Source organism: Erythranthe guttata, chromosome 3 (genome assembly GCF_056151865.1).
Source record: "Erythranthe guttata isolate IM_541 chromosome 3, IM_541, whole genome shotgun sequence".
NCBI lineage: Eukaryota > Viridiplantae > Streptophyta > Magnoliopsida > Lamiales > Phrymaceae > Erythranthe > Erythranthe guttata.
Window position 1 is genome coordinate 14840297 of NC_142535.1, and position 16539 is coordinate 14856835.

General features: G+C 30.7%; 2 protein-coding genes across 4 annotated transcripts; one reads left to right on the forward strand and one right to left on the reverse strand.

The window, feature by feature from the left end:
• Nucleotides 1-44: 44 nt before the first annotated feature.
• Nucleotides 45-6674, forward strand: 5PTASE11 (inositol polyphosphate 5-phosphatase 11). Its single transcript, XM_012991138.2, has 9 exons — nt 45-197; nt 297-453; nt 538-668; nt 931-1007; nt 1098-1223; nt 1326-1513; nt 2459-2596; nt 3214-3270; nt 6621-6674. The coding sequence occupies exons 1-9, from the start codon at nt 160-162 to the stop codon at nt 6672-6674; spliced, it is 966 nt and encodes a 321-aa protein (XP_012846592.2). The 5' UTR covers nt 45-159.
• Nucleotides 6675-7776: 1102 nt separating this feature from the next.
• Nucleotides 7777-14105, reverse strand: LOC105965619 (BEL1-like homeodomain protein 2). 3 transcript variants are annotated; one of them, XM_088815603.1, is made up of 7 exons: nt 13742-14104; nt 13238-13651; nt 12647-13121; nt 12474-12574; nt 11552-11946; nt 10288-10348; nt 7777-8391 (listed from the first exon to the last, which is right to left on the reverse strand). In XM_088815603.1, exons 2-7 carry the CDS (start codon nt 13547-13549, stop codon nt 7957-7959), a joined length of 1779 nt encoding a protein of 592 aa, XP_088671729.1. In that variant the 5' UTR covers nt 13550-13651; nt 13742-14104; the 3' UTR covers nt 7777-7956. The 3 variants fall into 3 exon arrangements, with proteins under 3 accessions (XP_088671729.1, XP_088671727.1, XP_088671728.1); XM_088815601.1 differs by having other exon boundaries at nt 12474-13121; nt 13742-14105; XM_088815602.1 differs by having other exon boundaries at nt 12474-13121; nt 13833-14104.
• Nucleotides 14106-16539: the final 2434 nt, after the last annotated feature.

Here is a 16539-nt window from a genome sequence, read left to right on the forward strand (position 1 = left end):
GTTCCTCCTTTTGATCACCACCATATATAATAAATCCACATTTTTTCCATGCACGTAATAATAAATACAACCTCGTAATTAAAAGCCAATTTAAACATCATCATAAGTACTCAATCAAAACTTTGTCCTAAAATTATCAGCCAACAATTAATATATATTATGATGCAACGATTATGTGGTTTGAGTTCTGCCAAAAGGTACTTATCATTTTATTTTTATTTTCATCATTAGTGTTTTATTAGAATTGTTTCAAGAAATTTAATTTATTTATGAATGAAATTTATACATGTGAACAGAGGTAAGAGAAGAAGGATGAAGATTCCGGTGGGGATAATAGACAACGCTGACGCGTCGCACGAAGGGATTAAATCTGTCGACGCGAATAATCGTTGCGAATTTTCGATCACTTCCGATCTTTGTATCTGCATAGTCACTTGGAACATGAACGGACAGGTAATTATTAATTCGATCTATACTTTCGGGTTTTTTTTTTCTTTTAAATAATGAAAAATAAAATAAAAATTGTTGGTGTTGAAGGTAGGATATGAAGATATAAGAAAGCTAGTTGGAAACGAGAGAAAGTACGATCTGCTCGTAATTGGGTTGCAAGAGGTGCCTCGTACAAACGTACTCGAATTGCTCGAGAATGCTTTAGCCGAATCTCATCTGTAAGAATACTTACATATATAAATAATATCTCAAATTTTAGTTTCTTCTATATGTTTTTAATGAATTCGGACGACAACTAGTGTAGCAAGACCAGGTCAAATCTATGCTACACCCAGTTAAATATATAACGTATGAGTTAATCGTTATTGTTGATTTACACACACCAACATGGATGTGTGTAATTGTGTGATGATGTACCAAATTAAAGTACATTTTTTCTCGTGTACGTGGTTGGATTAAAATTGGTTTCGTTTTCGAAAGATTCTTAGGAAAAGCAGTCATGCAATCTCTGCAATTGTACATGTTTGGATCCAAGAATTCAGAACTGCATATAAAAGGTAAGAATTATTTGCAAAATAAAATAAAATAATATTTCAATTAGATCGAATGTTAATTTGCATGGACTAATTTGTTGTAATTTTTTTCAGAACTAAGAGTTGATAAACAAGGAATTGGAGGGTGTGGAGGGTTAATTAGGAGAAAGAAAGGAGCTGTGGCAATTAGAATTACTTACAAGGGCATAAATATGGTCTTCATTTCTTGCCATCTTTCTGGTAATTAATTAATTAATTAATTAATTCACCCTATTAATTTCTATATTCTATTTATTCAATAAAATAAAATAAAATAAAATATTTATTTTTAAATTTGTGCAGCTCATGCACGTAATGTGGAGGAAAGAAATTCAGAATTTAGGCATATATCACAATATTTATTTTCGAAAAATTGGAACCCATATTCGAAGCAAGCACAAGTAACCGTTTGGCTAGGGGATTTGAACTATAGACTACAAGGGGTTAATACATTTCCTGCAAGAGATCTCATTCACAATGACCTTCATGGAGTAAGTCTACCTTATTCAATTTTTATTTTATGTATATATAATAAAATAATAGAGAAAAATTGTAGTTTTGGTCCTTTATTTTGTCATAAGTAGGGATTTTAATTAGTCTTCTAATAACTTACCAGGTTTCAATTTTGCATGCAATAACTTAGTAAATATAGTATTTTTGGTCCTGTTTTGCATGATTTTTATAATTTTAGGATGCGACATATAACTTGATGGATTTTTACTCATATGGACACTTGAACTAGTAGAACTTTTATTATGTGATCGAGATGACGAATATTATATGTAAAAAAGGGTAAAATTTGGCAAGGTTGTTAGCGATATTATTAAAAAGGGGGTGAAATTCAAAATTCGAATGAAATAGGGCCAAAAATGTGAATTTTGCCTAGTTATTATATGTAAAATTGAAATAAGACATTTTTGAGGACTAAATCTATAAAAATACCAATATATAGGACCAAAATTACAAGCTTATCTTAGTACTATTTTATCTTGTATCCTACTTCATTAATATATGTACTATAATGCATTTACTAATAATACTCTCTACGTTCCTAATTAATTATCTTTTTTCAGCTTTGCACAAGTATTAAGAATCTTAATAAATATGTCTTGATTTTAGGAAGAAAATATATATTAAAAAGACTAAAATAACCTTGATCATTTAATGATGTCATACGAGAGGGTTAACACTTAGAATTGAATTAATAAGTTTAAAATAGAAAAAAAATCATTTAGTGCAGTACTGAAAATATAAACTTTTCAGATAATTTAACTGTTATAATGGAACAGGTGGAGTATCATGAACTAATATCCAATAAATAAGACTATAAAATACAAATAAAATGACAACAAAGTACAAACACAAAAAACATGACTACAATATTAATGATTCACTTACTAGTAACATAGTTATTTATGGTGACAATGTAATTGCAGCTGTTGACCGACAAAGACCAACTTCTGCAAGAAGCTGAGAGAGGACAAGTTTTCAATGGGTACTATGAGGGGACCTTACATTTCAAGCCAACTTACAAATACAACATTGGCACTAATGTTTATGACACAAGTCACAAGGTAGGTATATCTATATCTTTATCTATATTTATGTTTGTATGTATAGTACACTATCAACAATTAAATTGAAATAAAAGGGTAAATTATGAAAAACTCCTCTGGGGTAAGGTGAAATTATGAAAAACTCTCTTGTGTTTAGGTAATTACAACAACCCCCGAAATGCCCTCAATTATGAATTTTCTTACATGTCCATTCTTATGGTGTCAAATTCAATAGAATCTTCTGGATTCTGTGGAATGTTCTCCAGTTTGTACTCGTTTTGTGCAAAAACGCAGTTTTTGATGCACCACAATCTAATATTTACAAGCCAAGAGACACATCTTATGATCATCTTATTGCATAATAATGTGGAGCTCGGATGTGGCAAAACGGGTACAGATTGGAGAATATTCCACATAATCTAGAAGATTGTACTAAATTTTACATCACGAGGGTGGACGTGTATGAACATTCATAGTTGTGGGGTGGTTGTAATCATCCAAACTAAAGTTTTTTTTTTCCGTAATTTAACTTTAACTCGGGACGGCTGAAAACCCTACATAAAATTTGATTTTCTTTAATTAAAAATAAAATAAATAAATTAATGTATGGTTTGTATTATTGTTGGTGAGTACAGGTAAGAGTGCCAGCGTGGACAGATAGAATACTGTACAAAGTTGAAGGTAAAGGGGATGTTTGGTTATGTTTCCAAAACGAATTTCTAGTTTTCAAAATTTCTGATGGAAAAAGTAGATTATTGGTTTTTGTGTAGAAAATGGGAATATGTTTGGATGAATGTGTATTTTTAGTTTTATGTAGGTGTAGAAATGAGAATATGTTTGGTTGTGGTGAATTTTCTCTACGAAAGTACGTGCAAAAGTAGAATATAATGATTGATGATGATGATAGTGATGATGATGATGATTATAATAATAATAATAATAATAATAATAATAATAATAATAATAATAAAAATAAAATAATAATAATAATAATAATAATAATAATAATAATAATAATTATTATTATTATTATTATTATTATTATTATTATTATTATTATTATTATTATTATTATTATTATTATTATTATTATTATTTTTATTATTATTATTATTATTATTATTATTATTATTATTATTATTTTTTTTTTTTTTTATTATTATTATTATCATTATTATTATTATCATTATCATTATTATTATTATTATTATTATTATTATTATTATTATTATTATTATTATTATTATTATTATTATTATTATTATTATTATTATTATTATTATTATTTATTAGTATTATTATTACTATTACTATTATTATTATTATTACTACTTCTACGATGAATATTATTTTTAATAACAATAACAATATTATTGTTATTATTACTATTATTGTTTATTATTATTATTATTATTATTATTATTATTATTATTATTATTATTATTATTATTATATTATTATTATTATTATTATTATTATCATCATCATCATTATTATTATTATTATTATTATTATTATTATTATTATTATTATTATTATTATTATTATTATTATTATTATTATTATTATTATTTTATTTTTAGTAGTAGATAGAGAAATTGTGAGGAAAAAGAGTGTAGATATTAATGAGGAGAGAGGAGAGAGAGTGTGAATATTAATGAGGAGAGAGAAATGAGTTGTTGGAATAAAATATATAGGTTAGTAGTAGGTTTTAGTAGGTTTGAAAATTGAAAAAAGTATGAATAGTGTATTTTCAATAGAAATTTGATAAGAAAAAATGGGAATTTCTGGATAAAATTGTGAAACAAACATGATCTCGGTTTTATGAATAGTATAAAACTGGAAAGTGGGTTTGGAAATGAAACCAAACATCCCCAAAGAGATTGAAGCAACTCTGCATTTGTATGAACCCATTGAGGGTGTTTTTGGCTCTGATCATAAACCTGTCAAAGCTCATCTTTGCTTGAAAATTATTAAATAAATTATCAAAGTAATTCTAAATCTTTTTTTTTTTAATTACTTTTAATTGGTGTTACTTCTTATTTTATTTGTTCATTCAATTTTTTTAGTTTTATTTTAATAGTTTCCATAGAAGAATCTGAAATTTCCGAAATAGCAAACGGGGTTATCAGTAAGTTAAAGGCCAACTATAGTTAAACCTCTATAAATTAATACAGTTGTGACTTGCATAATACTATTAATCTAGCGAAATATTAAATTATCGAATTAGTAATTTAATACGTTTTACCAAATCTGGACTGCCAGATATTATTATTTAAAATAAAATTATTAATTAATCGAGAATCTACTGTAAAAAAACTGAAATGTTGTGGACATGAAATGGAATATGGGCCATATATCTGGGCCTGGCCGAATTTGATTCGGGTGGGTCTATAGTCTATTATACAATTTGATATTATCTAATAATATATTTATTTATTATATGTGCAAACTGAAATGATAAATGCAGGACAATATTTAGTATATGTAGGACGTTTTTCTAATTTGAACTATTAACACATCCCATTCATTCTATTTTTCAATTTCAACAAAAAATTGTGTTTCAGATTAAAATTGTAGAAAAGGTCAATAAAAAACAAAACAAAAAATTATGTTCTAAATTTGACTATTGATCCTTCTATTTAGAATTGTGTGTTGATGAGCTGAATACATTCGATTAACGAAAAAAAATCGAAATTAGTCTTATATAAAATTTGTTAGATTTTTCTTGGAATTTGATTGACGAAATGTTCAAAAAATAAGAAAATTTACAAGGTGAGGTGAGGTTAGTATTTAAAAGAGGAAAAATGTCATATATGTACTAAATATTGTTCTGCATTTATCAAGACCCATGTATCAACGGCTTTGTAGCAGTGTAAATTGGAACAAAATTTTCGATTTAATCAAATTTTTTAGTCCTGACATCAAAATTTTCGATTTTTTCGTATTAGAGGTTTTATATACGAGATTTCGATTTCCAATATAATATTAGTTGCCAAACATAAACTACTAAAATTTAGGGTAAATAGCACTTAACCCCCTTGTGGTTTGGGCAATTTGCACATGACCCCCTTGTGGTTTGAAATTATGCACACAACCCCCTTGTGGTTTTGACATTTTGCACATGACCCCCTTATGGTATGAAATTAGGCACATAACCCCCTTGTGGTTTCGACATTTTGCACATGACCCCCTTATGGTATGAAATTAGCACATAACCCCCCTTGAATAGAAAACTGGAAAAGACTAAATTACCCCTATCAAGTCAAAAGTTCTTGTTTTAATTTAAAAATAATTATTCTATAAAATAAAAAGCTTAATGTATTTTTTTGTAAAATGAAAAATATAATATATCATCGTATTTTTTTTTAATTTTACAGCACAAAAGGTGTATAATACTAGTTATTGTACGATTGACAATTTATTCGATTTTAAAAATCAATTTGAAAATCTTTAACATTTCATTAATTATGATTATTATATTACTATTTTCTATATAATATATTATATTATAGTTGTTATCGAACTTTAATTTTTTTAAGAAACAAAGTCTTTATTTCTTTTATGGAAAATTCGAAAAAAACATTTCTCTATAGTTGAAATGAAAATTAAATTAAAAAATATATATATGTGCTGTAAAATAGAAAAAAACACAATAATATATTATATTTTTATTTGACAAAAAAGTACATTAAGCTTTTCATTTTTTAGAATAATTATTTTTAAATTAAAACAAGAACTTTTGACTTGATAGGGGCAATTTAGTCTTTTCCAGTTTTCTATTCAATGGGTTTATGTGCTAATTTCATACCATAAGGGGGTCATGTGCAAAATTTCAAAACCAGAAGGGGGTTATGTGCCTAATTTCATACCATAAGGGGGTCATGTGCAAAATGTCAAAACCACAAGGGGGTTATGTGCCTAATTTCAAACCACAAGGGGGTCATGTGCAAAATGCTCAAACCACAAGGGGTTTAAGTGCTATTTACCCTAAAATTTACTCCATATCTATGAATGATTAATGTGGGGTTGAAAATTGAAGGCCACCGGTGGGACCCACGCTCTGAACTGCAGCAGGGGGTATCCTTTTATGTAGGGACCAAAAGGTGATAATCGCATGTAATTATTAACCAAATTTAATTAAATGGAAGAACCAAATTTAAATGACACTTAAATTTAAAAAAAAACAACGGTCAGATTTTTTCAGTGGGTTTGAAAGTGACAGCTCAGTCAGACCAAAAAGAAAGGCCAATAAATGAAAGAAAAAAAATGGTCCCGATTTAGCGTATTTAATTTCTTGATGAAAAATAATAAAAAGATAGCCAACCGATTTACTTATTATAGGCTATGCTCTATATAGAGTAGTCATACCTAGAGGTTGGATTATTTTTATTTTTATTTTTTATTATTATTATTATTATTATTATTATTTTATAGAAAATATCCACAAATCAAATGTTCCGGTGTACCACATCGAAATTCGACCGCAATTTTATTATCGATTTTATGTTGATCGTATCGGATGATGTATATTTATATCTATCTATATACATATATACCCGAGGTGGAGCCATTAGTGCACCAGGTGGAACTTCAGCTCACTCTCGATCTAATTTGTTTACTATAACATACTATTTGTTTACCTTAATAGAAATTCCGACTCTGCTACTGGATATATTCTACGGATACATACATTCAAAATAATTTAGATACACATCGAGTACTATTCTAGAATTAATTTCTTGTTCATATGCAAATGTATAGTGTGTTCACTTGCTTTTGTGTGTTTTAAGTTTATATATACATCTATATAATTAAGTTTAAACACATATTTATGTGTCATAAATATTTACTATTTATCATACATATAAAATAATATTTGGGGATATAATTATATGTAGTTATGTTATAATTATAACAATAGATTGTATATTTATGTTATGCATTAGTTATTACACTTCAAACATTCAGACAATATTCTTTCTTTTTTCAATGAAAAAACCCCGCAACCATGCAAATATATATGCACCGAGCAAACATTAATTACTCTCGTACAATAGCTTACAAATCATAACAAACATTTTCCTATATGCAAGTAGGTTTTGTAGATATATGCTACACCCGATAAAATACACCTGATAATTCTCCATCGTTGACCTACACATAATAACACACGCATCCTGCTTAATCACCACATATATACTAATTATTATATATAACAAATCATTATATATCATTATTCTCTCGTTTATATACAATTAATTGCACTCATCATTTATTTTTAAACCCTAAAACAAATCATATCTCTCTCTCTCACACACACACACACTAGCCAAAGCCATTAATACATGCTTATAATTAATAACAATATGAATTTACTAATATGCCTCAAAGTCTCTAATAGAGAGTCGACTCATTCTAGGCACATGATTCTCAGAATGCCTAAGCCCCAAAGTAAGCGACACGTCACCCCCTCCGACCCCAGCCTCGGCCGCATCCCTCGTCATAAAATACCGATACTCCGGCGGCTGCGGCCCGGCACCTCCCGCCGGGTTTTTACCGCGATAGTGGACGGTGTGATTTAGTGAAGGGTCGTTTTCTTGTAGTGCAGAAGCAGTGTTGTGCGTTGGGGTTAGTGAAGAAGAGGGTCCAGCAGTAGTGGTAGTAGTACTTATCATACTGGTCGACGCGTCTTGTTTCGGTTCTTGTGCAGTAGAGGGTTGTACCTCGTGATCCTGCAGCTCCTGCTGGTACATTTCTTCCACCATGGGCTTCCATAGACGAACCCTAGCATTTATGAACCAATTTGATACCTGCACACAAATTCGTATTTATTATTATTATTATTATTATTATTATATTAGCTTATATATATATAGTATCATGCATGCATGCAGCATGCAGTAATGAATTCAGATGATGATTCACTATACATTGAATACGCACACAGACTGGTCTCTTTCACACATTTTTGCAGTAAGAATGTTTTTACCTTTATTTATTTATTATTATTTCTTTCCTGGTAAAATTTAAACTAATAAAATAAGGACTTGTTTAGTTGTTACTATTAATTATGGGATTAGTCAAAATCAAATATTTAAAAGGGTGCAAATTTAGACCGAATGGTCTGTTTTAATAGGAAAATCGGATGCCATAGGATGATTGACATGTGGATAGTTTAAATAAAAATATAATTATGATTCTAATAATTATAATCAGCGTGATTTATTAAGAGTTAAAACTTAAGAGTGTCACATGTCAAAAAATTAGTGGAATCCGATTTATATTAAATATCGGCTGATCCGCTCAGAATTTAATCTCTATTTAAAATATTAATTAATCAGAGCTAATGATTGGAAATATACATACATAATTAATTTTGTTAGCATGAAATATAAATCCAATTCTATATCCAAATGCAACCTAATGGAATTCCAATTCACTTGGCTCTCAATTTAAAGTTATTTTCCAAGTATCATACAATTCAAAGTCTTTCGAATTTTTCATACTCCATCGAATGTTATCGCAATTTGTTCGGTTTGGCGAGATACTTTTGTTCTTTGGTTGCATCGTTTTATGAAATTGAGAATTTTTATTTCTCTCTAAAAGATCTTTGGTATTAGGGCATCCTAAACGAAGATTCGAAACCCTATAAGTCCAGTTATTTTAGAGAATCTTCAAATTTAGAGACTTCCACCAAAGTCTCAAAACATTTTCCCAATTATGGAATTACTTTGGAGACTATATAACAATTAATAATGTGACCTAATTTTATAGAGCCCATTGCTGCGTGTATATCTTTTTTTGTAATAAAGTTACTTGACGTAAAAGTCATTCTCTAAACGAGTCTCTAAAATAAGACATAGATATCGATACTCGATTGAGGATGTCCTTACAAATTTATTGCTTCTATTACAAGATTATCCATAGAAATGTCCTTATTGAGGTTGTATTTAGACTAATTAAACTGTAGTAGCTACTAGCTAGCTAGCTAGATCAATGAATTCATCTAAACAAATTCATCATATTAATTACTATTTAAAATCTTTAGCTCCAAATTATTTCATCTAAATGCAAGCTAGTATTCTTGGTATAAATCAAGTTTGAGAGATTCAATCTATATCTAAAGAATCTCCATCAATTACTTAAGAATTGTTTGTGAGGCGACTCATTTGATATTTCTATCTGCAGTAATATAATCATGCGCCCTCGTGTGCATGTGTGCTAGATTTTGAAGTCTTACATGTGGGATTGTCTGAACGGGCTAAAATTTTGATCTATTAGTGAGATGATTCATTTGATATTCATATAAATAACAAGAGACGTAAACCACAATAGACTAACTACGTGTGACTGCAAGCTTGACCTTAATTGTTTGCAATGTGATTTAAACCTATATTATCAATTGATACAACCGCCAAGCCATCACTTACGGGACTCAAGCTTCAAGCATATTACTTGTATTTTATGTTGTTATAATAATGTAACTACTAACATAATGTTTATATCATAATTGCACAATTTGAAGTTCATTAATTAATTTTGCATATATATATTATATGTACACACATACACACATACATACATGCACACATATATATAAACATATAAAATGCAGCATATAGTAATTCATTAAAAAAAAAAAACAATGAGATATGAAGTTTCCCTTTCAAGAAATAGGACGAGATACGAAAAGATGTAATGAGTACCTGATTTTTGGATAAACCAGTCTGCCTTGACAGCAAATGTTTGTCTGCTTCACTTGGGTACCTAAGACAAATTCAAACCAATATTTTTTAATAATTCTTAATTTAATTTAATTTTCTTGATCCACAATATTATATATATTCCCATTTGCTACAATGATTAGTACATAAATATTTACTGTTCTTGGATTGGAATTGTAGTAGTCAATAATTGCACCAGCACCTAACTTATGGGGATTCTTGTTTTTAGTGTAATCACATGAATGGCATATAATAAATCATCATTATTTAAAAAAATAAAAACCATTTAATTAATGTCACTTACTTAAACCCCTATTTGAATTTAGATATTTTTCATGATTTATACTATATTACATAGAATAAAATACACTGAGTAGATCTTTACCATTCATAATATAAGTTCAAAAATAAAAACATCCACATTGGTGTGTGTATGAAAAGCAAAAATTCACTCGGTGCAGCGTTCACCTAGTGTAGCATGATATAACATGATTTCTTTTAACTATATTAACACAAGAAGAATTATACATTACCATAATGCAACATATTCTAAGATTGCAGAAATGTTATATATTCTTAATATTCTCTAAAATAAGCACGTATATTTTTCTAATCGCCCGAGTATTTGACAATAATTATCTCGTGACGATGCCTCCGGTTGGGGTTAAGACACACTATAAGATTTAGCTTACACGCATTTTCAACCACCAATTCATTTTAGAATAAGTACAATATACAACGTCCTCCAATATTCGTGATCTTCCTTTTCCTTTTCTCTTTTCCGGTTGTAAGTTATGTTATTAATAATATATATTTCATTCGTTCCACGTTCAGAATAAAATAAATAATGTAAGACCTAAGGCGCTACAAGTCAATTTAAGATAAACTATAGAAAATACACGAATATATATTCTAGCCTTATATTGTATTTACCTGGATTCACGATATTCGACTGTGCTTCACCCATACCGATCGAACATGGTAACATCACTAAAATCACAAATCCAATTTTTTCCTAGTTCATGATTAATATAATATATCTTTAATTCTTATGTTATATGTAATTAATTAATTAGTACATATTCACACTCACACATGACCATCTCTAATTATTCCTAATGCAGAAATCTTTCTGTACAATGTTATACACTAACAGATCTATACGTCTTATTTTGTGCGTGTGTGTGTGTGAGAGAGAGAGAGAGAGAGAGAGAGAGAGAGAGAGAGAGAGAGAGAGAGAATATACGGATTGAGAAAATGCTCGAAAAGCCAAGCCCTGAGTATGTTCACAGATCGCTCAGGCAAACCTCTCTGGGGCCGCCACGTGTCCGGATCCATCATCCCGATGTGCTGCATCGCTTTCTGCTGCCTGTATTTCTGCTCCAGCATCTTCAGCCGCGGCGTCTCCCCTTTCGTCAGCCCTCCTCCGCCGCCGCCGAGGAAGTCCTTCTCCCCGAGACCCTCGCACGTCTGCTTCAGCTGCCCAACAATCGCGTCCTTTATGCACCGGAAGTGCCTCGACATCGCCCTCCGCGCCAGCGTCGTGTACGGCGCCGCCGCCGCCGCCTGCCCCACCGCCGACTCGAACGAGTTCACCACCGCCTGCATCTGCTCGCAGTACCGCGTGTACCTCGCGTCCACCTGAAAAAAAATATATTATTATTTTAATTGAATTTAAAATAAATAAATAAAGGGATCGGACAGAAAATAAAGAAGCAACTGAGGGTCTCCACTATAAATATAAAATCTGCGATCTGCGCAAACTTTTTCCGGCAGAAGGAATGTCGAATTAAAGTTGTTACATTCGCTTTTATGTACATTCATTCATTGCATGTCAATCATTGATTAATTATATTAATTACCCACTAATTAATAATTCATCTTTATAAATATACATAATATAATGCTCCAATAATTCATGTCTATGATAAAATATTACATAATTCCAAAATTTATAATGAAACAAACATTCAATTAGACCACATCAAAACCTATGTTCCAATTATTTAATAATCAGTATCATTCATAAGCACACAAACACACATACACCCACATTGGTGTGTGCAGATTAACAGTAAAAATTCAGTCAGCCAGCGTAACCCAGCGCTGCTACAATTACTTACAAGAAAATGTAATTAAGGAGAGCAAGAAATAAAATGTTGACAAACCTCATCAAGCATTGTTAATAACTTAATCTTTCTCCTCTGAAACTCGGACCTTTCGGCGGGCGAAATGGGACGATGAACATCTTTTGAAGCAGACGACGGATCTGTAGCAAAATCGCCACCGCCGATTGAATTATTATTATTATTATTATTATTATTATCATTAGGGTTTCTGCCTTGAACAACATTCTTGAATTTCTTGCCACGGCTATTCGACTGCGCGGCCCCGATGCTAACAACGCAGCAGAACTCTCCCAACAATTCTTGCCCGGCCCGCAAATACCGCGAACTCCTCAGCGAGGAGTTCGCGGAACTGCTCGAAGATTCGAACATCCCGAAATGATTGTTGAATATACTTTCCGGGTTATTAGCTCCGAGATCTTGATTATGGAAGTTGTACATTTTAGCAGCTTCTTCCATATTGTTTCTTAGAGATGAAGAGAGTGACAAAGAAAGGGCTTGCCCCTCCACCATTCTTGATCTGGTGGTGGTGTGGTGGTGGACCCACGGCGGTTCCATGGCAGCGGTGGGCCCCACCACCGCCGGGCTTAGTAAGTGAAACCCTTGGAGCTGGTTGTTGTTGGTGTTGTTATAAGGAGGAGAAGAAGCAGAATTATCTGTGATGTGATGATTATTATTCATGAATGAAAGCTGCATGAAAGAAAAAGAAATTAAAAATAATAAATAAAATTTATAAACAACAAAATAAAAATTTAATGAATTTCAAGAATTATATTAATTTATTATACATATTTATATGAATTCACCTCATTTACTGCAGCTGCTGCTGACAGATGCTGATGGTGTTTCTGATGAGGCCACCGGTAATTATTCGATTGGATCTGATGATCCGGTGGCGGCACCAAGTTGATAATCTCGGTCAACATACCTCCGGCGTCGTACACCGGCGGCAGAGCGGTGGAATCCGGTGGCGGATGTGGAGGATCGAAGCCGCCTTGCGCTCTTAGCATCCAATTATTATCGGCCCCTAATTGGTGGTGTTTTGCTGCCATAGATCTTTCATATGCATTCGAGAAGTTGTTGATTCGGCCTTCATCGAAGCTTCGACGAGACGACATGAATTAATATATAGCTAGTCTTGATTTTTAGGGTTAATTGTGATCTCTCTCTTCTTTTTTCTCTCTCTCTCTCTCTCTTTCTTTCAGCTAGCTATATATAATCTGATCCACAATTGTAAACACCAGCAAATTAATATATATATAAATATATAACATGAACATGAAGAAGAGAAAAAACGCGTGAAAACGAACCGAATTCAATCTTGAAATGGATTCTATCGCTAACTCGATCGGGATTTTTTTTTTCGGAATTATTTGCTCGAATTTAGTTGAGAGTTGTCACCTGTTAAAAGAAAGGTAGCAGCTACTAGGAGCTTGGATATGATTGAATGGAATCCTAGACACATCCTTTTCTTCTGGTGGAGCTACAAATTAACTCTCTCTCTCTCTCTCTCTCTCTCTCTCTCTCTCTCTCTCTCTCTCTCTCTCTCTCTCTCTCTCTCTCTCTCTCTCTCTCTCTCTCTCTCTAAAAGAGCCAGAGAGAAGGGACAATGAAGGTAGAAGAAGAAAATGAAAAAGAAGGGCCACTCTCTTAGCTCTTCACTCCCACACTTCACTTTCACCTAACTTTCTAATTAAAAAATATATATAAATATACTAAACTTATATATATCATTTAATTTTGTAGGTTTGCTTTTGAAATATATTTTATCAAGTTGTAAATAGAAAGTTGAGGTAGTGAAAGTTGAGCACAATGTAATAATAATGGTATTATTATTTGTCTGAAAAAGATTCAAATTTAATTATAATTTAGTTTAATTTTTGTGTCTGAGATGTACGGATTAAAATTTAGCTGCAAATTAAAGTGTATATAAACCTTTCTTTCTTAGCACAATGACCTTTTAGAGGCCTCCAAAGGTTCTAAGGGTATCTACTCAAGAATTTAACATTCAGGACCAGGAAAATCTATTAATTTAGTGAAATATTAAATTATCAAATTAATAATTTCGTAAGTTTTCACCGAATTGGGACCGGCAAAAATTACTATTTAAGCTATGTTATTTTAATTTATCGAGTATTAATTAATCAATGTTCTACTGCATATATATTATTGTACTTTAATTTGTAAGGTAGGGTTTTTAGAGAAGCACTTCTTGTAATTGGTATTTTTTTTTCTATGTTTTATTCTGTTGTAAGTCACACGAGATTTATTTTAAATAACTTAGAAACTGTAGTGGTTTTTGCATATTTAATTCAGGTTTTTTTTTAAAAAAAAATTTGTATAATAAATTAATACGTTAGCTTAAAATGTCCCAATAAATTATATTTATTAAAAAATAAAAACAATAAGGCACAAATGTTGTAGAAATACTTTTGAAATTATAACTTAAAATAAACTTAGAAGGTGTTTGGCTAAACTTATTTTAAACAGCTGATAAGCTCTTACGTCAGATAAGATATTTTAAGAGCTGATAAGCTGTTACATTTTATTTTTAGGATTAATTTTTAGAGTGTTTGGATAATAAGCTTATTTCCTATTTTTACTCATTAAAAGATCTTAAATAAAGTAAATATTATAGTAAATATTAAGAAAAAAACTAAAGTAAATATTATAGTTGCACACACTAAAAACAAATTTACTAGCAAGAAAAAACTCATAATCTATTTATAAAAACTTTTCCAAACACCAATAATTAAGATTCGTTAATTAGGTTCACAATATATGGTGTATGCTGATTGTACACAACATGAAAATAAATAGATAGTAGCTAATTTTTTTTTTATTTTTTTTATTTTATATTATGCAATATTTCACGTTAATTATAAGGGTCTATTAGATATAACCCCCTTAAACATTCAAATAATAGGGGTAGACCCAAATTTATATTTGCCATTTTGATAACAGCCCAAACTTTTCCTAATTACATAATTACCCTCAATCAAATCCCACAAAACTCGTTACTTTACCTTTTGAAATAAAATCAAATCCCTTCCTATTTTCCCGTTAAATCACTATCATCCCAAACCCACTATCGAATAAACTGCAAAACCTCCTAGAACAACTTCCCGGTACGGCCGATTGAAAGGGGAAGACGTCTGCACTGCCGTGAAACGACGATTTTCGTGCACTCCGAGCAAGCTGTCGTAGGTACGTCGTCGCCACTCGCTGAATCACTATCATCAATCGATTTGTTGATATGTTTTGGCTAAATCGACTATCACGTTTGTGTAATTGCAGATCTGTTATAATCGCATACCGAATTCGAGCACTAAATCAGTGATATTGCAACAATTGATGAGCAGGACATCCACCAGAAGTGATATCGTCGTCGGCCGTCGCCGTCACTGCTCCAATCTAGGGTTACTCAAATCTAAGATTACTCAAATCTAGGGTTTTGATAATTTTTCGGCCCATAGTTGATTAACGAGATGCATAGTCGAATTATATATGTATTAATATACTATCCCATATCATTTAATAGACTATCCCACTGGTATAGTTTTACTATGGATCTCGTTAATCGACTATGGGCCGAAGAATCATCAAAACCCTAGATTTGAGAAGTGACGGCAGCGGATTTGTGTTTTAAAATTAATAGACTATCTCATATCTTTTAATAGACTATCCCATGTATCTAATTCGACTATGAGTTTAGTTAATTGACTATTGGAAAAATAATAATATATATGGAAACTGAATAATATGTTTGTTTGAAATACTAATCAATTAGGGTAATTTTCCTTATTATATGAAAACGATTAAGGTAAATAATAATATATATGAAAAAATAATAATATATATGGAAACTGAATAATATGTTTGTTTGAAATACTAATCAATTAGGGTAATTTTCCTTATATCATGTAATAGACTATCTTATTGATCTAATTCGACTATGGATCTCGTTAATCGACTATGGATCCCGTATTATGCAAACACATAGTATATTAATAATTTCAATATAGTACATTGATCTGCTATGATTGTATATTACGGTTATAGTAGTGATATGAATTGTGTTACAAACAATATACCACTGAAATGACAA

Coding starts and splice junctions, on each gene's coding strand:
- LOC105965619 (XM_088815601.1), bottom strand. CDS start 13,549: ATGTCGTCTCGTCGAAGCTTCGATGAAGGCCGAATCAACAACTTCTCG. Junction 13,122..13,237: donor CAGCAGCTGCAGTAAATGAG/GTGAATTCATAT, acceptor TCTTTCATGCAG/CTTTCATTCATGAATAATAA. Junction 8,392..10,287: donor CTGGTTTATCCAAAAATCAG/GTACTCATTACA, acceptor ATTTGTGTGCAG/GTATCAAATTGGTTCATAAA.
- 5PTASE11 (XM_012991138.2), top strand. CDS start 160: ATGATGCAACGATTATGTGGTTTGAGTTCTGCCAAAAG. Junction 454..537: donor CTTGGAACATGAACGGACAG/GTAATTATTAAT, acceptor TTGGTGTTGAAG/GTAGGATATGAAGATATAAG. Junction 2,597..3,213: donor TTTATGACACAAGTCACAAG/GTAGGTATATCT, acceptor TGGTGAGTACAG/GTAAGAGTGCCAGCGTGGAC.